The 26,797-nt window shown below is 37.5% G+C and overlaps 1 protein-coding gene across 1 annotated transcript in view; it reads left to right on the plus strand.

Moving 5' to 3' along the window:
• Window positions 1-26,797, plus strand: part of LOC147076334 (A-type potassium channel modulatory protein KCNIP1-like) — a 209,191-nt gene that overhangs the window by 118,907 nt on the left and 63,487 nt on the right. The window contains exon 3 of the mRNA XM_085941730.1: window positions 18,517-18,641. Coding sequence (XP_085797856.1) covers window positions 18,517-18,641 — 125 coding nt within the window. The remainder of the gene's footprint in view (window positions 1-18,516; window positions 18,642-26,797) is intronic.

Below are 26,797 nucleotides of genomic sequence, written 5' to 3' on the forward strand. Positions count from 1 at the left end.
ACTGCACATTTTTTCAGTCATACTTACATATTTATTTTCGTTGAACTAAGAATAGGTACATATTATTACAGATGTTGTTCGTTAGTTTTTTTTTAAATTAATTAAGCCCTGCCTAAACCAAACCATCGATAAAAAAATAATATTTTAATATTTTTTTTTATTCAACGAATAAATCACAAGATTTAAGAATGTAGCATTCTTTATTGTATACACATAATTTGAAAGCATCTCATGCACAGTTGATAATATTATGCAATCGGTATACATACTTCTACAGCTGAAATATTCACGAGATACTTTGACATTGACTATATTGATTGAGTGTGGTTGACTATATTGAAAGGTGTCCGGCAAGGTGATACCATTTCACCTAAACTATTCACCGCTACTCTTGAGGACTTATTTAGGAAACTTGATTGGGAGGAAAAAGGTGTTCCAATTAATGGAGAGCACCTCAGTCACCTGCGCATTGCAGATGATATTGTTATACTCTCACAAGACCCGAAAGACCTCCAAGGTAGAATGCAAGATCTCGCGGATGTCAGTCAAACGGTCGGTCTAAAGATAAATGTCTCAAAGACAAAAGTGATGAGGAACTATTTTTCGGACCCTGCGATTATCTGTATTTCTGGAACCCAACTCGAGCAAGTCAGCAGCTACGTCTATCTCGGACAGCAGGTGTCCATAGACGGAAGCATGCACGATGAAATTGCTCGAAGAACAAAGCTGGGATGGAGTGCTTTCGGACGTCTGAATAGTATCTTCAAGAGTGACCTACCATTATGTCTTAAGCGTAGGGTGTTCAACCAATGTGTGCTACCCGTGCTCACGTATGGCTGCGAGACGTGGACCCTCAACACGAGAGATGTCCAAAGGCTAAGAGTCACACAGCGAGGCATGGAGAGGTGTATGTTGGGCATCACACGAAAGGACCGTAGGATAAAGGAATGGGTTAGGAAGCAGACAAGAGTACGCGATGTAATAGACGTTGCCAAACAGCTGAAATGGAGATGGGCGGGGCACATTGCTCGCCGAAAGGACGGCCGCTGGACAAATACCGTCATCCAGTGGTACCCAAGGGGCACGAAACGGCCACAGGATCGCTCTAAAAGCCGCTGGATTGACGAACTGGTAAATACGTGGCAGCGAACGACACAGGACCGAGAGAGTTGGAGAAAGCTTGGGGAGGCCTTCATCCAGCAGTGGATTGACCCCGGCTGATGATGATATTGATTGAGGTCGAATCTATCACGTGATATTAACCACTAAGCTATAAGTTTCGCGAAACCCGGGGGGCGCAGGTTCGAATCCTGTTGGTTGTCACAATGTTTTCAAAATATTTTTTTTGTAGTAGTAATATTATATTTCTCTCACATGTTTTCCAATTATGTACTTACCTATGTTTAATAATTAATAGTTAAACGATACGTATTACGTTAGGAGGAGTTACCTGTAAGCCAGTGCAACCTTCCGTAGATTATCCGGTAGGGTTAATTAAATAATGCATCTGTCTTCTCTACTGTGTAAAGCCAGTGACTTACCGAAGTCAATAATAAGAGGGGAGTTATATTAATTTAATATTTAAGCTATCAAAGAGGAATTTGTGGACCTTGAGGAACAAGAATTAACTGTATACGTTGTCAGCAATTGTATTAAAATTGCCATTGGTGATTGCGCACAGTGCCCGAAGACGCCGATAGGCGAAACCCGGGTCGCAAAAAACGTGTCTGGAAACTTGTACGTATGCAGTTCGCCGTATCGCACTTCAGCGTGAAATGATGTATCGGAAATATATTTTGCCGACCATGTCCGATCCTAATAGGATCATATGGGCCTCCACAGAGTAGAGGTTTGTATTAACAGATTTTGTTTTTACGAGAAATGGATGTCAGTCACTTGCTCAACCTATTAGGTCTATACTCTAACTCATACACAAATTCAAAAAACAATATGTGTACTTGCCAGACCCATTATTCGAACCTGGGACCCTCGACGCTATAGGCCAACGCTTAAGCCACGTAGCTATCGTGGGTGTTTATATAATAAATATATAGCCGTATATTAAAGACCGTCTAACCTCTTTGGGTCGTATAGTACTGACATATAAAATTCATGTCTAAATAAAACACGGTTCTTGTCAGTTTACACTACTTTACAGGAAACCAGCAGCAAAAAATTTTTGAAATAGCCAATATACTGGATTATTTGTTAGGTTAGGTTAGGTTTTCATCCTTGAATTCATGAATTTTGACAAAATCACCTATGAAAATTGAATCAATGTTCTCATATTGAATCTAATAAAATTGGAGACCGTATAGTAGGTATACGGTTATCTCTTTCCGATAAGAAAGCTCACGGTGAACTGTGCCACGGTGAAATGTTTTACGTACAATTTACTTGTAACCCGCAAGACTCAAATGGAATAATACGTAACCCAAAATCAATTAGAATTTAAATTCAAATTCCCTCGGTTGATAGTATTAGCCTTGACTCTGTACCGACATCTGTACCTATATATCTATATCATCGAGTTATCTGGTCCATGCCTAACAATATGTCCAAAAATCTGCAGAATAAGACAGTCTAAATCTAAAATAAAATATATCGTAGAGAGCCGTTCCTTCATTATAATGCAGTCTCTGAATGATTGGCTGGTTTGTCCTGTGGTCTGTCCAAGGAATACGAAGCAATCGGCGCCAACACCGCATTTTGAAGGCATCAATTGCCTTCCACTCCCAGGATTGCGCAGGTTCAAAACCTGCTGGTGCCGTATTTTTTTCAAAAAGATTTTTCTAGTGGTTATATATTTCGGTTATATGTAAGTTGTACGTAAACAGTTCACCGCAGGACACTTATTCGTGCGCCGCAATACGTGAAACATGAGTTCATATAACATTTTATCAAATAATGACGAGTTCTTCGTTGAACATTTCACCGTGGAATACATTTGTACGTATCTTACAAAATGCGGCGATAGTTTTCAAATAGTACTGTTCCAATTAGATTAACCCTAACCTAACCTGCCCTTTATGCCCACGGTGGCCGCGCGGCATAAGCGTTGGACTACAAAGCCGTGTGTCCCAGGTTCGAATCCTGGGTCTGGCAAGTACACATATTGTTTTTCAATTTGTGTGTGTCAGGGTATGGACCTAATAGGTTAAGCAAGTGGCTGACATCCATTTCTCGTAAAAAAACAAAATCTGTCAATACAAACCTCCACTCTGTGGAGGCCCATATGATCCTATCAGGATCGGACATGGTCGAAAAAAAAAAAACCTAACCTAACCTAACCTAGTAAAGACATCTCATAAAATTTGCCACATGTTGTAGCATACGTACAAAATATATACTCCACGGTGAAATGTTTAACGAAGAACTCGTCATTTGATTAAATGTTACACGAACTGCGGCGCACGAATAAGTGTCCTGCGGTGTACTGTTTACGTACAAATTTCCAGATACGATATACCTATTTCAGTGTTATTTATCTAATTATTTATGTTATTATAATATTTTTTGGGGGGCCGTTCAAATCCTTAAGAACCCCCCGCGTATACGCCCCTGAGCAACACTGATCGGAACTAAAATTCCTCGGAGAGATACGACATCCTTCTGACGTATCCATATGAATTTATAACCACTTGGCTAACAGAAATTTATTACTTCATATGAAAGCTCTGGCATATTGTTCATTTCTTGATGGATACAGTCAACTGAGTCACTGAATTTTTGACAAGAATACCTTAGTCATTTATTTATCTCTTATACCCAGTAGGAAAATGATTAATGGATGCAAGCTAAGGGATTCAACTACTGTACTACCCTCGTAAGAAAGGTAGCATGATTATTCATTATTTACTGTTATCTCTTAAAGTAGACGAATTCATAATAATATATTACTTCGAAACAATATCAGTCAGAAACAGAGAACTCAGAATATAATTAATGGGAATTGAAATCTTAGACTATAGATACATCTAGACGCCACCCGTTGCATTGCTAAATGAAGCCGCGTGCCTTGCGTTTGGTTTGTGAGAGAGCGAACGCATTCGTCTAAAAATGTTCGAGACCATAGACCATTTCGCTAGTGCTCGCCCAAAGTGCTCGCACTAGACGCTCAGAATTAAAATATAATTTTCTATTTTTTTACGTTATATAGTATTTTTAAGCGGTCAAAATGCAACCATTAGATAAAGATATCTATAATTTAAGTTATTTTAAAGAAACACTGGGCCACTGATATTAAAATACATAATAAAATACAAATAAATTATCACGAACATGTATCAACTTACTTATGAAACGTAATACCATCTTCTTGCTTATCAGTACGGCTACCACATTTTAAGACAACACACAGAACCATGTTTTCTACTTAATTAACCATAAATATTTACCACTGACTTTATGTTTAACACAAAAAATATCAATTTTAGCAACACGAGCTCGCAAGTTGTCGACGCTATGTGAAGCGTTTCGCCCCGATTTGATGGCAATACTTTTGGAAACTGGCTTGTAGCTAGTAGACCTTTTATCTTACTCTAGCACGTGTCGCAGGGATTGTAAGGGTGCCGAATACTTTCTCACTCGCACTCATGCATCGTTTTTGTTCAGGACTTGATTGAAATACTTAAGGCTGTACGCTCATGGAGAAACTATAGCTAAACAACTATTTAAGTACGGACCTGCGCAGAAGCACAGCTCCTTTCGTGCGCATTGAGTAGGTTTGGATAATAAAACTACTACATCCCTGTACGTGTTAATGAAAAGTCTGTTTTACACGATTCAATCGTATAATTATAATTAACTATTTTTTTTATTCGCTCTCAAAATTATGTATGTTCAATAATTAGAATGCTACATTCTTAAATCTTGTGAAGTATTCGATTAAGTCGTTCGCGTCGTCGAATGCCACTTTTACATGCAAATTTTCCATACCTAGACAGTTTGGTTTAAGCAATACACGACACAAGTGGTTATCGAATGCCCTTGGCTTAACAGTCACAAATATTGGGATTGTCAGTGTCATTTTGTATCGTCCGCGTTGTCTTATCTTTTAGATATTCCAGATCGGAATAAGATTAAAGCAGACATTGGATGTCTCAGATAGTTGCATCAATTTACGAGTGCCGCCTGTCTCCCAGCGTCCACAGGTCGTTCACGTCATAGATAGCCCTTAGATTCTAGACACTTAAATCGCAAAATAGCAAACTTTTCCATGCACATTCTTCATACCCAGACACTCTGAACTTTGGTTGAATACACTTACAAATGTTGGGATCGGCAGTGTCCTTTTGTATCGTCCGCGCTGTCTTGTCTTTTAAACATGACGCAGACATTGGATGGCTCAGATAGTTTCACCAATTCATAAATGCTATTGGTCTTGGCCACTGCCACAGGCCTCGCGTGTCGTAGAATGCGCAGAGTGAAGCCAACTCATTGAGAATAGGGGTCTTGACCCGAAACCCCTGGTTATGTGCTTCGGAGTTGAACGTGTTAACCACTACCCAGCGTGGATGCCCTCAAAAATGCGTACCTTTAAATTTCTTCAATAAATTCTACAGTAACCTTTTAACTAACAAAGACTGACTCGTTCGCCCGCTTTGATATATTGGGGGTACTCAATCAACCCATTACGGTCGGCCGATCGAGGTATCCGCTATTAATTCGCCGCAGAACCTGTGCGGAAAGTTTATTTTTCGTTCTGGCAATAATTTATCACTCTTTCCTTCCTGCAGAGTAAGGGAGAAAAATTCGCCGAACGCTCTGGCGTTTGGCGTTATATAGTCAGCGACCGCACACCTGTCAAACTCTGCAGCTTTTTGGAATGAAAATAAATGTGGGGTCTCAGGACTTCGAGGTCTGAAGTATTTTGTGGACTTTACTATTAGTCCTAGGAGGAATAGTATGAGAGTGTCCATTTCGAAAAAATATCCATAATAATGAGTTATTATTGATTTTTTAATGCTGCCTAATAAAATCTAGACACTCTATAAGACACCCACGGTGGCCGCGCGGCTTAAGCGTTGGACTATAATGCCGTGGATCCCAGGTTCGAATCCTGGGTCTGACAAGTACACAAATTGTCTTTCAATTTGTGTCTGTCAGGGTATGGACCTAATAGGTTGAGCAAGTGGCTGACATCCATTTCTCGTAAAAAACAAACATCTGTTAATACAAACGTCTACTCTGTGGAGGCCCATATGATTCTATTAAGATCGGACATGGTCGGGGAAGGATGTAAGACCACAAAACAGATAATAAATGGAATACCGATAGGCTATATTCAATACGCCGCATGTTGATACAGGCTTTTGAATGTGTGAGTGTCCTACGAAAATGAAGCACGCATTATGCACGTGCAATAGTGTGTGTAATACACCAACATTAAATGAGCGTAAATGCATAAACCGAGAGCAGTTTTCAGTATTCGACGTAAAACGTATTCTTGACACGTGTGTAAGTTTAACACGGATTCTTCCTTACTCGAGTCGGTTACCTGCTATCGCCTTACCCGTTATTTATTTCAGTTCCCATTATTTCAGAGTTCCCTGTGTAAAGCCTCAATTACATTGAGCTTCTTTACGAGCTGTGTGTTGGCGAATTTATAATCTGCCTGTAAAGTCGCCCAGTGTAATCATCGAACAAGCCAACATGTTCGATGATTATACTGGGCGACTTTACAGGCAGATTATAAATTCGCCAACAAACAGCTCGTAAAGAAGCTCAATGTAATTGAGGCTCTAGACAGTTTTAATAACTCGCCAACATAGCATTGCGAAAATGGAGGCTACCTACATTATAAATCAACTGAGTTTGAATGAAGTTTTTCACATAAATTAATAAAAATGAGAAAGATTGGGGAAAAAATGCTTCGCACTATTAACTTCGAAGTAATTCCACCATGATCTCATACGTTTTACGGCAGTTTCATATTTGGCTGACTAATTAGATTTATGAAGCGGAAAGGCCATAAGTACACCATGATTTGCTTTACTATTTTAAATCTCGCTATCCCATTCATTAAGTGTTTACTATCAGAAACAGCAATCTCATATTAACTTCACATTAATATTATTTACTTCATTAAACTTATGTATTTCCAAGATTGGACGTATACAATATTAACAATAAATGTCTTAAATAGTATGAATTATACTAGATTTAATTTTGACCGATTTTACCAATGTTATTTGTAAATATAAAAATTTATATTCACAATGGAAAAAAATGCCAATCCTGGGATTGTCAAATTGTAATCCCGAAATCCCGGGATCAAAATTTTGGTCCGGGATTGGATTACCTAATCTTCAGTGAGTTATTGAAATTTCGTCGATTTAATGTGTCGTTATGTTCTGATTTTCCGCAAGTATACCTGACAAGAGCGATTTTTTTTTATCTCTACAGCCCACCCAGTAACGTCCCTACACAAGATGCCGCCCCTAAGCAGCGCCAATATGCCGCCCCATTTTTATACAGTATTTTTTACCATCCTTTCATGACTCCAATATCTAAGAAATGTGTTGTATGGATACATGAGTAACAAAATATAATATACCGCTAAATTGCCATCTCTACTTCAGTAGATAATATTGCGGATCCACGGTTTCAGATACATTTAAAAATACATCTGACAACTTTCAAAACTCGCAAGTGACTGGCAAACATATTTGGATAGATTTATTAGGTTATTATGTACCTACCCCGATCCTTTCGATCCTCCCGATGGAAGGATCGGGGAATTTCGATTGCCACAAAAATGATGCTTGTGCAAACAATGTTCTCGATATTTCTATACGGAGTCGAGTCGTGGACCCTGAAAGCAAGAGAAGGGAAGGCAATTGATGCCTTTGAGATGTGGTGTTGGCGCCGAATACTTCGCATTTCTTGGACGGAGCATAGGACGAACCAGTCAATCATCCAGTCACTACAGATAAAGTAACGGCTCTCGACAATAAATGTCTGAGACGAATTCTGCAGTTTTTTGGAGATATTGGAGATATAGAAGGCGAAGTAGAGGAAGAGCGTCTGCGCGATGGAGCGACCAAGTGAAAGAGCCATCCATTCTGTCCTGAGAGAAGTGGAAGATCGAGAAGGATGGAAAGTCTTGGTCGCTCAAAGGATGGCGAAATTTAAATGTGGTCACGATCCTCAGCCATGAGTGCACGACCAAGAAGAGAAGAGATGTACCTACCCATAATTAAAATATAATTCGTAAATCTGCACGTGTCATTGCTGGTCATCAAGGACGTGACGTCCAAGAACAATGGAAGTAAACTAGACATCGCAAACTCGACAAAAAATTACATTCCTGTTAAGCCTTTCATGTTAATTAATACATTTTGTTTCCGTCTAGTAAGCTATTTTTTTTAATGAAAAGATGTTTCCGTTATTACTAAGTTTAGGTACCTATTTATATGTATACCTAATGATTCTCCCCAATTTGCCGCCCTTAGGGTAACTGACGCCCCCAAGCGACGCTCAATCTGCCTAGCCCCACGGGACGTCGCTGAGCCTACCTCTTTCCAGAAGTCACCCTTCGCCACTGCTGTATGCAGTGGGGGGAGGGCACCATTTGCGAAGAAAGCAAGTGCAATAATAGTGAATTACCGCAAAGTAAACGCTCTGAATGTTTGAGTTTAGTTTACTGTTTGCGCCTTTTACAGCGCGATAAACAGAGAAATACAATTGTTGTCGAATAAAAACAGAGGCGTACACTGGAATAATTTTATACAATAAAAACATTTCCCTCTCGTTGCCTCCCTATATTGGGTTAAGTGGATGGGCACACATATCTATATAGGTACAGAGTGTTTCAATCGATAACGTCTCTTTCTCCTGCGCGTTTACTCACTTCTATGCGGGCATTGGCGTGCGGAAATACGGAAACAGGGGGATTTATTTATTATTAAACCATTCTTAATTAATATTAATACTATCGACTGAAGGTACTTGATGGAATTTGAATTTAAATTCTAATGGATTCAATCTCTGTACTATTAATTCCATTTAAGTCGTTTTTTGTGACCCGGGTTTCACCTTTCGGCATCTTCAGGCGCCGTGTACTCACCAAAGGTAAAGGTCACACAAATTACAATAAACAAATTATGAATAGTTGAAGTTGAAATTATTTTTCTTAGAATTGACGATTTACACCTCTTGAGTGTAGTATTTGTATTGTTTATAAATAATAATGATCTATTATTTGGTTTTGACGAGTTATTATAATATGTTATCAAGTGTGTTGTTATTAATAAGATAGGGTTTTTACTAATTAGGTTTTTTACTGACTAATTTGTTTATTGTATTTTTTGTGACCTTTGACTTGATAGGTATTTTTGTATTGATTTATTATATAAGCTAGAGTAAAGAGTGTTCGTTGTCAGTGTGTGTTTACCTTTGGTGAGTGTACACGGCGCCTGAAGATGCCGAAAGGCGAAACCCGGGTCTCAAAAAACGACTTAAATGGAATTAATAGTACAGAGCTTGAATACATTAGAATTTACATTCTTAATTAAAACACGTTATCGTACAACACAACATTATGTCAAACAACTTACTGAAGCGTCAAAGATCTTGGCATATTGTTTGACTGACGATTACTTTTCACTCACACATCACTGCTATACAGTATTGATAACTGTTGTTGACAAAAACATACCAGTAATTTATATATAGAACAATATTTTTATGTAGTATTGTTCGGTTTAGGCAGGGCTTAATGAATTCAAACGAATTAACCAACAATGCGTGTAGTATGTATTCCCGACTCAACTAAAACAAAACGCGGCGTACATAAGTGAAACGGCAAATAATTTTCAACTGTATGTGGAACGAAATTACGACCACGTTGCCATTCGGAGAGCGATAGTTGAGGTGTCTGCACGTCGATTCGTTTTGTCATGGTGTCGGATGAAAATATTCTTAAATCGTGTAAAGATGACTAAAAAACTTTACGTATGTACTTAAAAAAGAAAGCATGTCAATGAATATACTATTATTATTACGAATATAATAATAAACATAACATATAAAGGACGCATGTTGAACTTTTATGACAAATTATATTTCGTTCGGCTTGCGTCATTTGCACCCGCGACCCGCAATCCGCGCATCTTTTTAGACCATGCCTCAGCTGAGGTATAGCCTTGAGCGTCGGCTTGCGGCGTCGTGGGTCCCAAGTTCAAATCCTGGGTATGAGTCAGAGTATGGACCTAATAGGTTGAGCAAGTGGCTGATATCCATTTATCCTAAAAATTAAATATGTTAATACAAACCTCCACTCTGTGAAGGCCCATTAATGATCTTATTAGGATCGGATATGGTCGGAAAAATATATTATAGATAACTGCCGATAGCCGTTGATAACATGTCGATAATTTTCAATTTTTAATTAATTAATTTTTTTAACATATTGTGGACATTACAAATTATAAGTTTAAGACGTTCACAACATGACATTTAGAAATAAAGATATATACATATAACAGTATTACATAAAAAAAGAGATAGATCAGTAGATAATTTAGATAGGTACAAGGAAATACACCGGATGAGTTAAGCAGACCCTATTTTAAGAATTTATAAAACAGCGTCCACCTAAACTCATTCTCACGTAGGTGGAATATATCAACACCCGAAGCAATTTCGTTGAACATAGTTATCGCCCTCCCAATTGGCATTACCAGTGGCAGGTTGGTTCTGCACCTTTGGAGAATAAACAACTTGAATATGGGTTCATTATCTGGAGTCCTTGTGAGGTTTTCTATAAGCTTGTTGTAGAACGCGTCCAAAAGAAATTTTTTTGATAGCTTTTTTATAATATTTATATACCTAACAGTTTTCCTTTTAATAATTTCTCAAACATATATTTTCCGACTAGCTTTGAGGCGTGCTCGCCTTTCATTCTCTTGAAGTTCGTAGGTCACATACGAGTATTATGCTATTTTCCTCTGAGCTCACATAGTATAGTTTCCAATCCAGATATCCCGGAAAATATTATTAATTAACGTAAAAAGCTTCACATTACTGTATTTTTTGTTGGATTACGCGATGTCTGGTTTACTTCCGTTGCCCTTCAACGCCTTTGGAGACCAGCAACGGCACGTGCTATAAAATATGAATATGTTAAAAAGAATTATATACCTACATATTATAATATACAGTCGAACTTGGTTAATACGATCACGGAAATAGCGAGATTTCGGATGTAATGAGGAAACGTTCGTTGACATTTTAGTTTATGATTTTCTCCATACATTTATTCACTTTTATACCGAGATACTTCTCGGGTATACCGAGCAAAACTGTTAATGTGTCGATCGTTTAAAAACAACATTTTCGACCCTAAGCAATAAAATTCAACAGGTAAGTTAACTAGACTAATGCCGCCGGGATCGGATTACGTTTATGATACTTACATGTTAAGTGTCTAAGTACCTGTTTAAGTGTGTAAGTGTTTTCACCGACAACATTGACAAAGTATCCACGCATATGGTTGAAATTGCATGTAAAAATCCAATGTAAAAATTTACGATGGTTTTCAGATTTTTTATATTCACTGCGGACCAGTTATTTAATATTTAATTACCACATTTAAATAACATGCTAATTATATCGAATGGCCATCTAATGCCGACACGGCAGCCGTGTTGTTATCACTGTATGAACGTGGCGCGAGAAATATTATATAACGAGTAATGCTTATAACGAGACAACTCATTCGGTTCCATCTTCCTCGTAATAACCAAGTTCGACTGTATATTGTTAATTAGATACTTCTGTTTTTCCGTATACCTATATCACGAATACTGGTATTAGTATTTTCATTCGATATTACAATCCCTAAACATATTACATAGTAATATATGAAAATACCCCTTACGAATTTAATATATTATATTACGTTAGTTTCCGTAGCTATTTAAAAACGGCCAATGGGCTCGTGGTATCGTATACTTACTCAAGTTGTCCGCGTAGGTGTATTCGGTATGCGGCTTAGTTTATAACCAATTTTATTACCTCGCTAACGGTCCCTCAGTTGTAAAGTACACCGCACGCCACTTCAAAGGTACGGAACCCCCCAATTTTTAGCCACTAAAGGCATCTCTCCCTGCCACTAAAATTCGGAACAAAACTTTACGGCAAACGGCTTCCAACAATATAAACTATTAAATTAAATTTGTTCGTTCAATCTTATTATTCTTCCACTGTCAGTGGGAGGAACTAGGATACGTAGGTAAATTATTACCATTTTCAATCTAAAGTAGAGGGTAATATAAGAATTCACCAGTGTACGAATTGGACTCCGGTAACTACCGCTCCGTCTCATGAAAAAAAAAATGTTCCGCTTCGCTTATTGTTGAGAAAATATTACCATTCAACATTCCCATACGTCTTCTTCATGTCTACCTCTCTCTCATTCGTTTACGTGTATTCTTATATCATGGTTTGACCAGGCTACTATAATTAATCGAAAATTAGTAATTGACGATTTGATTTCATTTATTAGACAATTGTATAGTCAGGTATTTATGAGTTAAGCTCCTTTCACATTAAACGGTTTTGACCCCTACGGCAAAAAATCTGACGGCGATATTATTTTAGTGGCGTGAAGGAGAGTATGGCCCTTAGACGGCGCCGTATAGCCAGTGACGTCCCGTGGGGGTGGGCAGATTGAGCGTCGCTTGGGGGCGGCAGTTACCCAAAGGGCGGGAAATCAAGGAATATCATTAGATATATATATATATAGAAATAGCTACCTTAATTTGGTAATAACGGAAATATCTTTCCATTAAAAAAATCAACTCACTGGTTGGAAACGTTTTAACAGGACTTTATTTTTTTTTGTCGGGTTCATGATGCCTAGTTTACTTCCGTTGTCATTGGATGTCACGTTCTTTGTAAACAGCAATGACACGTGCATACCTAATTTAAATTGTAAGTTTCCAAATATGTCATTCGCGAGTTTTGGAAGTTGTCAGGTGTATTTTTAAATGTACATACCTATCTGAAACTGTAGACTCCGCAATATTGTCTATTAAAGCAGAGATGCCACTTAAATTCGATTTAGTGGTATATTTCTTGTTAGTAATGTATCCATATAACACATTTCTTAGATATTGGATTCATGAAAGGATGATAAAAAGTACTGTACATATTTAAAAAAAATGTGGCGGCATTTTGGCGCTGCCTGGGGGCGGCATTTTGTCTAGGGACGTCACTGCGTATAGCAGCCGTCCATCTCCACTGTATGCACGGTGGCCGGACGGTCACCGATGACTCAGTGGCAGTGGCGTCCATAGACAAAATGCCGCCCCTGGGCAACGCCAAAATAACGCCCCATTTTTTATACAGTATTTTTATCATCCGTGCACGTGTAGTTTTTAGTCACCATGGACGTCGAAGGGCAACGGAAGTAAACTAGACATCGCGAACCCGACAAAAAATTACGGCCCTGTTAGGTTAATTAATACATTTTGTTTCCAACCAGTGAACTGAATTTTATTATGGAAAGATTTTTGTTATTAGGTACTAAGGTTACGCAGCTATTTCTATATATACCAAATGATTCTCTTCGATTCGCTTCTTATTGTTTTTATTCTGGTGTTTCAGGCTCAATTATTTGTCTGTGAGCTGCTGCAACAGTCTAGTGGAGTCTCTGTAGAATCTCCTGACTTTGCCGAGCACAGTATTGTTGAACTCGAGATGCATAGCTGATGATTTGTCCTCATGCTCCCCCCCTCCATGTGGAGGCCATGATCCCAGGAGACTATAGATTTACTAAAAGACTGCTCAAAGACAAGTAGATATTAATGTTCATAAGATAATTTACCAGATTCATAAGACTACTCATTACAGACTAAACTCATTGGTAAAAGATTATTTTCTGTCGAGCAAGTTTGGAAACCATTTTCGCAATAAATAAACTCAGTGGGACGGGGTGAATATGGACCTCTGGTGAGGATTATGAGAGGAAATTGAGGTTTTTTTTTAGCAGACCGTTTTTATATTTTACTTGCGTGATGCGTAAATACTTAGCCTGTACAGTGTACACCTACCGATAGTCTTTTTGTACCTGTAGAATATATTTCAAAGGCAAACAAACATTAATATTAATGAACATACATAATTTTGAAAACACTTCTGAGAAAATATATTATTAGCAGTAAAAAAAAATGTTTTTTGAAAAAAGTAAGACCGCAGGAATCGAACCTGCATATCTCGGGTATCGCGCCCACGCACATTGACCACAATGCTAAAGGAGTCATACATAATTACGACAAATTTTAACTAAAGGCTTATAATACTCACTGTCTTAATCACTTCCTGCGGGTAGAGTTGGGTTTCGGGAATTTCCCGACGCGAATTCTCGAGAAATTTTCGAGATTTTAAATCCCGATCTCGAGAATTGAAATTTTTAACATTTCGGGAAATCCCGGATCTCGAGAATCTTTTCTCGGGATTTCTTTATTATCAAATATTAACTGAAAAAAACGATTTTCTATATGAAAAAACTGGACAGGAAAAGACTGGTCGGGGCATTTAACACAATTCAGCCAACGTCGACTCAATATGAGCGCAATTTTTGCAACATCAGGGAATGTTGTGTCTCAAAAGCGTACACGATTGTCAGACGCAGCGATTGACAGTCTGGGCTTTTCGAAATCCTATTTTAATAAGTGATGTTTCGAATTATTTTTGTTTTCCTACTTCTATTTTGTTTGTCTTCTTACATAAATTAAAAAAAAAACCTATTTTTTTAGAATTTGTCTGTTTTTACACTGATTTTAGAATTTTTACAGGCTTTCTTTAAATTTCCCGATATCTCGAGAATTCTCGAGAGCTCTTTTCTGGCAATCCCGAATCTCGAGAATTCATAATTTCATCATTTCGGGAAATCCCGAATCTCGACATTGAGATTTTCTCGGGAAAAACCCAACTCTAGTCATACCTACCTACTTAATAACGACAAATTTTACCTGATGACTTTTAATACTCACTGGCTCAGTCACTTCCTGCGGGGGTGTCTTACTTTTTTTAAAAAACATTTTTTTCTATTGGTTATAATATATTTTCTCAGAAGTGTTTTCAAAATTATGTATGTTCATTAATATTAATTTTTGTTTGGCATTGGAATACGAGTATATTCCACAGGTACCAAAAGGTATCAAAAATTATGCCGAGATCTTTCACCTTAGATTGATGTTTTAATGAGTTGTTTGACAGTATTAGGTAAACGTCTCAAAGACTAAAGTGATGAGGAACTGTTTTTCGGACCCTGCGATTATCTGTATTAATGGCACCCAACTCGAGCAAGTCAGCAGCTACGTCTATCCCGGACAGCAGGTGCCAATAGACGGAAGCATGCACGATGAAATTGCTCGAAGAACAAAGCTGGGATGGAGTGCTTTCAGACGTATGACTAGTGTCTTCAAGAGTGGCCTACCATTATGTTATGTCTTAAGCGTAGGGTGTTCAACCAATCTGTGCTACCCGTGCTCACGTATGGCTGCGAGACGTGGACCCTAAGCACGAGAGATGTCCAAGGGCTAAGAGTCGCATAGCGAGGCATGGAGAGGTGTATGTTGGGCATCACGCGAAAGGACCGTAAGAGAAAAGAATGGTTTAGGAAGCAGACAGGAGTACGCGATGTAATAGACGTTGCCAAACAGCTGAAATGGAGATGGTCGGGGCACATTGCTCGCCGAAAGGACGGCCGCTGGACAAATGCCGTCATCCAGTGGTACCCAAGGGGCACGAAACGGCCACATGGTCACCCTAAAAGCCGCTGGATTGATGAACTGGTAAAGTTCGGCGGAAATACGTGGCAGCGAACGACACAGGACCGAGTGAATTGGAAGAAGCTTGTGGAGGCCTTCATCCAGCAGTGGATTGACCCCGGCTGATGATGATGATGATTAGGTATATAGTTATTTAATCTTAAGCGAAAAGTGTTCAATCAATATGTGCTACCAGTGTTCATCTATGCATGTGAAACATTGACTCGTAATAGAAGAGAAATCAAAAAATTACGAGTTACGAAATTACGAGACCACAAAAAAAACAATGGATAAGGAAGCAGACATGACGACGCAGGTTACTAGTCAGATGAAATGGCAATAGGTTGGACATATCGCTCGGCTAATCGACTATTACCGTCATAAAATGGTAGCCAAGGTGTGCTAAACGATAACAGGGACTGCCACACTAAAACCCGCTGGATAGACAAACTCATTGAGTTCGGTAAATGTACGCAGGTCAAGAATAGGGTTACATGTAAATTGTACGTGAAACATTTCACCGTGGCACAGTTTGCCTTGAGCTTTCTTATCGGAAAGAGATAATCGTATACCCACTATACGGTCTCCAATTTTATTGGATTCAATATTAACATTAATAATTATATGTTCATAGCTGATTTTGGCAAAATTGATGAATTCAAGAATAGAAATCTAACCTAACCTAACAAATAATCCAGTAAATCGGCTATTTTTACAATTTCTATAGTGTCATTGAAGTTAGAGTCCCTCCACCAAACCCGCCCCGTACCACCCTCGGTCTTAATCGAGAGTATCACGGGACCCGTCAATTGGTGATGTGAAGCATCTAAGAATTGGCCTGGGAGTGTCCTGGGAGAAGATGCCCAAGACTTAGGTTGCAACGCTCAAAGTGAGCTCTGAGTGAGTTTACTGAGTTTACTCTAATGCAAAGTGCTAGGGAGAGAAAAAGCACATGGAAATTACTAAAAAGAAAATGAAGCTACTTGTTTATTAAATTAATATACCTATAGTGTCAACCGACAAAAACCGCGTTTTATTTAGACATGCATTTTATGTCAGTACTATACGACCCAAAGAGGTTGGACGGTCTGTAATATACGGCCATATATTATTTCCGATACAGAATTTCACGGTGAAGTGCGATACGGCGAACTGCATACGTTCAAGTTTCCGGATACGATAACTATTGACCCCGTGATACTCACATCACAATTTAGATTAATATTTCCCACAAAATTGTGTGAATATTGCTACTTTTTAAATTTCCACAATAAATCTAGTCTATAATTAGTACCTAATCTAAAAGGTATCCCTTATTTTACCACGTTTTTATTAGCTCGTATTCTTGTTTGTCCGGTACAGATTTTTTCTTGTGCAGTACAATTTTTTTCTTGTTTGTCCAAGATTTTTAACTAGCTTCCCGACTAGCTAGACATTTGAAACTTTTAGAATATATCAGAACATGACGACAATGCATTCTTTTAATACTTTTGGCCATCTTTAAGCAGAATTGAATTCATTTTCAGTTAATTCTGTTTTGTATGTTTTGGAAAAAATTCGTTAAAAGTAATATATTTTACTATTCACTATTATTGGTTGCTAAGGGGGTCCTAGCAACTACTTGCGTTACTATGGAAATCAATATGAAATGTAAAAATGACATTTCTGTATTCTATATTATCCAGTATTTCTATTTATAGTACAATACATAGAATTGTCAAGTTTATATGATTCAACAGAAAATTTAAAAACGTGGTATATAAAAAGTTCTTTTTATCTTGTAATTATTTTTTTAGGACATTAACACAATCAATGCTGACTTTTTAATTACCTTTTAATTAGGTACCACATTTAAATAACACGTTTATTACATCTAATGGCGAACTGCTCCAAACGCGCCAGTCGCGGTGTTAGCACTAAATGAATTAAAGGAACTACTATTACGCTAGGGGAGGCCTTCGACCTCGGCTTATGACAATGACTTAATCAGGGATTTTGATGAAGATGATGATACCATATTATGTATGTTAGAATATTCTCATTATAGAACGCAAAAACCAAAGTTTCTGAACACTTGCTCGCATTGTGGTGAGAACAGCGTCCGGTGGTGTGAGAGAAAAAGGGTCTGCGCTCGATTTCCAAGGATTATTTCATATATATACGTATTATATATATCTGTATATACGTTCGGGAAACGGGGAGGCGTAGGCTTACTGGAGCGATATGGTTTAGTTAGAGTTTTGTGTATAGATGTGTGTGAGGTATAGACAGGAAATACCTGTGGAATATCTCGCCAGACAACAGGTGTTTTGTGAAATGTATTATAATATATGTTGTTAGATCAACTATAATATGCGATAATATGATCTCGGTAATGTGTTCTTTAAGTGGGGACATGCTCAGCGTAGGTCAAAATGGAGCTTTTATTGCATTTTCAAAGCATGATCCAGGACATTCCTTAAACGTTGTAGATAATCTATTTATATAATTTTGAAGCCTTATTATCCTTTATATTTATTTTAAATATTTGATGACTGCATAAAGTATTTTTATTACATAAAATAGTATTCTTTTAAACCTCTCGCTCTAATGTTTTAGAATATAGTCATATTTCAGTACTATTTTTACAAATCTACACATCAGTGGCGAAGGGTAGAGGTATGCTGTTAAGGTCCGCTATAAATTGTGCACACTAAGCTTTGTTAGTAATTATTACTTTATTTTCTTTTTTCAGAGGAGGAAATGGATGATCTGACGACGTACGTGGGGAGGCACAGACCCGAGGAATTGGCGAAGCTTGCCAGCACCACAAAATTCTCAAAAAAGGAGATAAAGCTCATCTATAGAGGATTCAAACAGGTATAATGACTTATATTCTAGAATAATTATGTTGATTTACATAATATATTTATTTATTTATTCACGCAAGTCTTCTCTGTAGACACGTGCGAGCATCAGTTGAGCCGAGTAAGTAACGTGAAGTATTTCGCAATAATTGTTGTTAGGTACATATTATAATATGAAGATTTTTCGTTCATAAGGACAGTTACGTCATGTAAATTGTACGTATTCACCATAGCACAGTTCGCCGTGAGCTTTCTTATCGGAAAGAGATGGCCGTATACTATACGGTCTCCAATTTTATTAGATTCAATATGAACATTAATTCAATTTTCATAGCTGATTATGGCAAAATTCATGAATTCAAGAATGAAAACCTAACCTAATCTAAGGCGTCAATTACATTGAGCTACTTTACGAGCTGCTTGTTGGCGAACCTACAATCTGCCTGTAAAGTCGCTCAGTGTCATAATCGAACAAGCTAACAAGCAAATTATAAACACTCTACCGAGAAAAATTGAAAGCCGGTCAACTTTACACGCCGGCGTGTGGGCCTACTGCGTCTGCGCAGTAGAGACCTCACGGTAAAAAAACTAACTACCTACGTTCTGTCAAAATAGTAGCTGGCTTGTGGCTTCTCAGCGAATGGAAAGTTTTGTGTGTCATCATCACAATCGCAGTATCTGAATCGCCCGCTTTTGAATTCGCCAACAAACAGCTCGTAAAGTAACTCAATGAATGTAATTGACGCTTAACGAATAATCCCGTATATCGGCTTTTTTCAAAATTCGTTTGTTGTGTGTGAACCTACAAGAACCGTGTTTTATTTAGACGTGAATTTTATATCAGTACCATACGACTCGAAGAGGTTGGATGGTATATTTCCGATACAACATTTTACGGTGAAGTGTGGTACGGCGAACTGCATACGTACAAGTTTCCGGACACGAACAAAGACAGTATAATTTGAACGTAGTAAAATTCAGCCATAGCTTCGGTCCTTAATCTCACTTAAATCATCACTGACCGTACTTTCAAACGGCTTACTTGTATTATTTTTAATTGTCAATTATCAATTTTATATATATCTACAGTGCATGTACATTACACATATTTATTATTTATTTACATACAAACAATGCTGCAAAAAAATATAATGGAAGGTAAATTTTGTTGTTGTAGTTGTAGAAAAAAATACGACACCCGACGGCACTTGAACCTGTATCTGCTGGATTCGCGCCAGTATGTTTTACCAATTAAACTACGGGCGCCTTAGATAATTACGACGACTTTAACTAGTAGTTGTTACATGAAATGTTTATCGAATTGCGACAGCATTTTTTTTCTATAAAACGATTTTTTTTTACTGTGTATATGCATGAGATGTTTTCAAATTATGTATATTCATTATATAGAATGTTACATTCTGATATCTTGTGTCTTATTCGTTGAATAAAAGAAATAGTTTATTAAAACCATTTTTCTTTTAGAAAACGACGTGACGAATCGTGCCGAAAAAATATACTTATAAATACTATTTTACCACGTTTTTCTTAGCTCGTATTCTTATTTGTCCGGTGGTTGCTTATCCAGTACAAATCTTGCAATCGATTTTTAACTAACTTCCCGACTAGCTAGACATTTGAAACTTTTAGAATATATCAGAACACGATGCCAATGCATTCTTTTAATACTTTTAGCTTTTAGCCATCTTTCAGTAGAAATGGATTCATTTTCAATTAATTCTGTTTTGTATGAAAAGTTATTTCGGAAGAAATCCGTAATCCAATCCACTATTATTACCTGCTAAAGGGGTGGTCCTAGCGACTAAATTATTAATATACATAAGTGCGTTACTATGGAAATCAAAATGACATTTCAGTATTCTATATTTGTTTGTTTGTTGCAAAATAGCAAAAAAATGATTTATTGAGAATTGCCTTATGTGTCCTAAATTATTAATACATAGAATTGTCAAGTTTATATGATTCAACAGAAAATTAAAAAACGTGGTAAGTACTTATATAAAAAGTTCTTTTTATCTTGTAATTATTTTTAGATACGGTCAGTTGCCTCTTTATAAAAACTTTACCAAAACAATTCTGTTGAACAAGTGACATTTCCGAAACACTACCTACCGCCATTTTGATTAACCCCATCCACTCAAGATGGCGGCGAAATTAGAAACAGCTGTCTCCTGTCACTTTGACGTCTTTCGTAATTGAAAAGCGCGGTAGTGTTTTGCCCCAACGCTGTGTACTATATTAAATTAATTATTCGACATTTATTGCGACAAGCTAATGTATAAACGCGGCGTGTTGCTCTTCTCGTAGCAAAAATAATGACGTCATGAATGACACATTGCTTTCGCCGAAACTCGCGTTATATTGCTTTATTGTGCAGATTATACCCCGTTCCGCAAGACATGGGGAGACGTTAGCCTCAAACTAGGGGACGCGACTGAAAGGGAAATTTTGAAATAAAACTATACTTATTTTGAAATAAACTTATTAGGTACTATTGTCGAACAAGAACTTCTTATATACGTGCTAAAACTGTGAACTAACAATCTTACCATGGCCCCCACACCCTGAAGCGGGCCACCAGGCTAGGGTCTTTGACGGCCCCCCTACCTATCCTTAAGCTTAAAGGCAGTGCGACGCTCTACAGTAGCATTTTCCAAATGGTGATTGAGGTAAAATTAAGGGTATTCAGTGTATTTTTAGCGATTTTATGTGTTTTTATTACATCCACTGAATTATGGAGTTGTCAAGAATCGACACACAATAATCAAAAATTTCATCGCACATATTTCAAAATGTTATAGTCAAATAGTGCCGCAGGCGACTTTTCTTGGTGTTAAAGGAGGTTTGTGATATAAATGTGTTTGCCCTAGTGATGGCCATTAAGCTAACTAAGCAACCGCTGGTAAAATACCGTCATACAATGGTACCCAAGGGTCACTAAGCGCCCTAAAACCAGCTGGATAGACGAACTCATAAAGTTCGGTGGATGTACGTGGCAGCGAAGCACTATGGACCGAGAAGAATGGAGGCCTTCATCTATCAGTATATTGACCCCGGCTGATGATGATAATGATAATATACAACTCTATCTAAAACCAGCGGAGGTATTTGACATTGACCACTTCCCACCAGAGGCGCTATTTTGTTGTCATTTTACTATTTTGACAGGTTGTCGAGTTATGACCTAGTGTCAAACCATCTAATATCTCAATCTTCCGTTATTAATTCTGTTTTTTTTCCCTTCGTAGCACAGTAGTAAAAGTACTAGTACAACGACGTCCCTAGACAAAATACCGCCCCTAGGCAGCGTCAAAATGCCGCCCCATTTTTTAAATTATGCTTTCATGACTCCAATATTTAAGAAATGTGTTGTACGGATATATTACTTACTAACAAAATATATAAAACTAAAATACTTATACAAAATTAAATTTAGATATAAAAAAGCGAATACATTTAATACCCATAATTACCCACGTTGTGCGTCAATTACATTGAGCTAATTTACGAGCTGTTTGTTGGCGAATTTAATAGCGGGCGATTCAGCTACTGCGATTGTGATGATGACACACAAAACTTTCCATTCGCTGAGAAGCCACAATCCTGCGACTATTTTTACAGACGTAGTTAGTTTTTTTTACCGGGAGGTTGCTACTGCGCATTACTCTAGACGCAGTAGGCCCACACGCCGGCGTGTAGCGTGTAAAGTTGACCGGCTTTCAACTTTTCTCGGTAGATTGTTAGCTTGTTCAATGATGGCACTGGGCGACTTTATAGACAGATTGTAAATTCGCCAACAATAAGCTCGTAAAGTAGCTCAATGTAATTAACGCATTAGACACTTACAAAATCACCAGAAGTGTGAGTGTGAGTGTGAGGTTCTATTTGGTGGATATTTCTGACAAATTTGATTTGTGCCATTTAGCAATACACTGATTTATTATTCTCACACCATTGTACAACATGTAAGCAAAATAATTTTAGTTATTTCTATATATATCAAATGATTTTCTTCGATTTGCCGCCCTACAAGTAATTGCCGCCCCCAAGCGACGCTCAATCTGCCTACCCCCACAGGACGTCACTGACTTAGTAAGTAAAAGTCAAATAATCACGTTGTAACTAGAGTTGGGTATTTCCCAAGAAAATCTCAATCTCGAGATTCGGGATTTTCCGAAATGATGAAATTTTGAATTCTCGAGATTCGGGATTTCCAGAAAAGAATTCTCGAGGTATCGGGAAATTTAAAAAAAGCCTGTAAAAATCCTGAAATCAGTGTAAAAACAGACAAATTCCAAAAAAATATGATTTTTTTTTTATTTATGTAAGAAGACAAACATAATAGAAGAAGAAAAACAAAAATAATTCAAAACATTACTAATTAAAATTTAATTTCAAAAAAACACACTGTCAATCGCTGGGTCTGACAATCGTTTACGCTTTTGAGATACATAATTCCCTGATGTTGCAAAAATTGCGCTCATTTTGAGTCGACATTGGCTAATTGTGTTAAATGCCCCGATCACTCTTTGAACGTTTTGTGTTTCCTGTCCACTTTTTTCAATTAACATTTGATAATAAGAAATCCCGAATCCCGAGAAAAGATTCTCGAGATCCGGGATTTCCCGAAACGTTAAAAATTTCAATTCTCGAGATTCAGGATGGAAGATCTTGAAAATTTCTCGAAAATTCCCGAAACCCAACTCTAGTTGTAACGAGTCTTATCGTCGTTTTGTGCAAGCTGACATATTATGAATTGTAGAGGGATGGTTTTACCACCCCATAACGTTAGCCCCCGTGGGCAGCTTCGGCTGCAATATATTATTATAAATCCTTTCCGAACGATTTGGTAATATATTTTGTTTCCTGAAAATGACATTTTAGAATTACGCAAGAAAACAAATCATTTTGTTTGCAAGCTTTTAAAATAAAACATAGGAAATGTTACTTGGAACGGTTACGTGTAAATTATTACATTTAGAAATAGCACAGTTTACTGTTATCTGTCTTACCGGGAAGAGATGGCCGTCTAGCATTAACAAGCATTGTTTATTTATCATCACGTACAGTCAAAATCCAATTATATTGGATTCAATCCGAGCAGTATTGTCTAACAAAAACACTTCGGCGAGAACAGCAATTCGCTGTAGTCAATTGAAGAAGGACTCAGTGTTGTTATTTTTTGAAAAAATCGGTACTTATGTACGCGCGTTAGAAGTTATACTTCTTTAGCGTAACAAAACAAAAACAAAACTTGTGATAACCTAGATTCTTCGACTAGCTCTTAATTATCTTGTTAAATTACACACTCAAGAAAAAGGGGCGCTTATTGGAGCGCCGTTAGTTTATTTCTATACACTTTAACTTATATTAATTAATTATATAATTATTTCTCGTTGTTTTTATTTTTAAAGTAACAACTGTCACTCTGACGTTTAATCGTTTGTTTACGTAAGGAATTGCAAATGGCCGACAATAATAAATTCGTTGCCTAGGCAACGGAACTATTCTACTATCAAACTTACGTTTGTATACTAGCTGACTGATTCGCAGCTAACTTCATACTGTCGCGCACTTTCGTAACTCTCAATTTCACTAAAAACAAATCCTGGGAAATTAGGTTTTTAATTTAAGCATTTCATGTAAGAACTACTAGTTAAATTTTGTTATATATAAGGGTATATGCATGAGATGTTTTCAAATTATGTATGCTAAATGACCTAGTTACACATCACATAATATGGTTATCGGATATAGTTATCACATATGCGTCTAAAACATGGACCCTTACTAAAAGAATGATCCGGAAACTTAGAATAGCATAGCGTGGTATGGAGAAGTGCATGCTGGGCATAACGCGAAAGGACAAAAGCGGAATGGTTAAATAATAAAACAGAGAAGGATTTGCGATGTAATAAAGTTCTGGGTTGATTAATGGGCTGGATACATAGCTCGAAGAAGGAACAATCGCTGGACAAATCTATTCATCCAGTGGTACCCAAGAGGTACAAAGCATCCGCAAGGTAGACCTAGAGGCCGCTGGAGCGATGAAATGGTTAAGTTCTGCGGAAGTACGTGGCAACGCAACGCACAGGACCAAGAGATGTGAAATCAGCTTGGAGACGCCTTCATCCAGTTGATAGATTCAGGCTGGTAGTGATGATTATGATGATGAAATGACCCAATTAAAGTATAATAAACAAAAATAATTACAAGATAAAAAGAACTTTTTATATACTTACAACGTTTTTAAATTTTCTGGTGAATTATTATGATCAATATGCTCAAACTTGTACTTGATATGAAGTAAATAAAAAACGACAAACAAAAATATGGAATACTGAAATGTCATTTTGATTTCCATAGTAACGCACGATATATTAATAATTTAATTGCTAGGACCACCCCCTTAGCAACCAATAATAGTCTATTACTTTTTACGGATTTTTCTGAAATAACTTTCCATACAAAACAGAATTAACTGAAAATGAATTCAATGCTGCTTAAAGATGGCTAAAAGTATTAAAAGAATGCATTGGCATCGTGTTCTGATATACTCTAAAAGTTTCAAATGTCTAGCTAGTCGGGAAGTTAGTTAAAAATCTTGGACAAACAAGAAAAAATCTGTACCGGACAAACAAGAATACGAGCTAATAAAAATGTGGTAAAATAAGGAATACCTTTTAGATTAGGTACTAATTATAGACTAGATTTATTGTGTAATTTTAAAAAGTAGCTATATTCACATAATGTTGTGGGAAATAACAATCTAAATTGTGATGTAAGTATCACGGGGTCGATAGTTATCGTATCCGGAAACTTGAACGTATGCAGTTCGCCGTATCATATATATATATAAAAAATCGATTGCAAGATTTGTACTGGACAAACAACCACCGGACAAACAAGAATACGAGCTAATAAAAACGTTGTAATAACTTTGTTTCAAAACCATTATAATGGAGTCCTACCACGTAAACGCCAATTGAATTAATTGATAATAATGATTACTAATAGTCACCTATATTATTTTATCTTATTTACCAGTGGCGAAGATTTTTTCACGTTTACCTCAACGAGAACTAATTATTTGTTTAAAATACAAATATTACATACTATTGATTTATTATTCCCTCCATCCTGCTGCAGCTGTATCGATGAAATAATCAATCTACGGAAGTATATGCCAACACAACGCACAAGACTGAGATAAAAGGAAATAACTTGTACAGGCATTTGTCTATCAGTGGATATATCATTCTATAATATGGTGTCGGACAGGGGCCTTATGTTAGAACTTGCGAGTTGTAGCCGGCTCGCACATCACAACTCGCCTTGTGTGCCTGACGGCTATAAATCAAAACTTCTGAGACCGCCGGCGAATGTTGCATGCTACAACCTCGCACATCTGCCTAGCGGCAAACGTCAAACGCGAAAAAGGAGAAGTCTCTCGTCTGCCATTTTTATTGTGTTGATTGTATGAACAAACGTCAAACGCAGTGACCAGCGATGTGCGAGCAATGACAGTGTAGACAGAGACAGAGACAGAAATGGCCGATGGCCGCAGGCTGTGCGCATGCGCGGAGTCGACATTTTTCGAGATCGACATGCAGGCTTTGGCCAATGCATCGGCCAATCTGCGAAGCTCCATTTGATTACGTTTGTTTATTGGTTTACGATGACGTCACATCGACGAATTCGTCGTAAGACGCATGCCGCGAGTTCTGATGTGCGAGCCCACATAATCGCCCGGTCGACATGACGTCATATGACATCATTGTGACGTACTACCGGAGTGATAATAGCATTCGAGAAAATAACACTACTAAAATAGTGGCGTCATCCATTGTCCCCATACACAAATATGTGTTTCAGCATAATAATATCTATGGTGAACCGTGTGCGTTGGACGGCTTGCCTCGGGCGTGTATTGGCTGACGTCACAGTTACGTCATGTCGTCGGGTGACTTCATATCACTAGTTAGAACATAGGGCTGCAGGGAGTCGAACCAGATTTCATTGGAGTATGGCCAATATATTATTTTAACGTATATTCACCTAGAGGTGATAATATGTTAGCGCAATTAAGCCCTTGGTAAAATTATATTTTATTAACAAAAAACATGTTTTAGAACCTGTGGCCTAATG

This window comes from Rhyacophila brunnea, unplaced genomic scaffold (genome assembly GCF_057557595.1).
Source record: "Rhyacophila brunnea isolate RB1 unplaced genomic scaffold, BYU_Rbru_1.0 scaffold_13, whole genome shotgun sequence".
Lineage (NCBI taxonomy): Eukaryota > Metazoa > Arthropoda > Insecta > Trichoptera > Rhyacophilidae > Rhyacophila > Rhyacophila brunnea.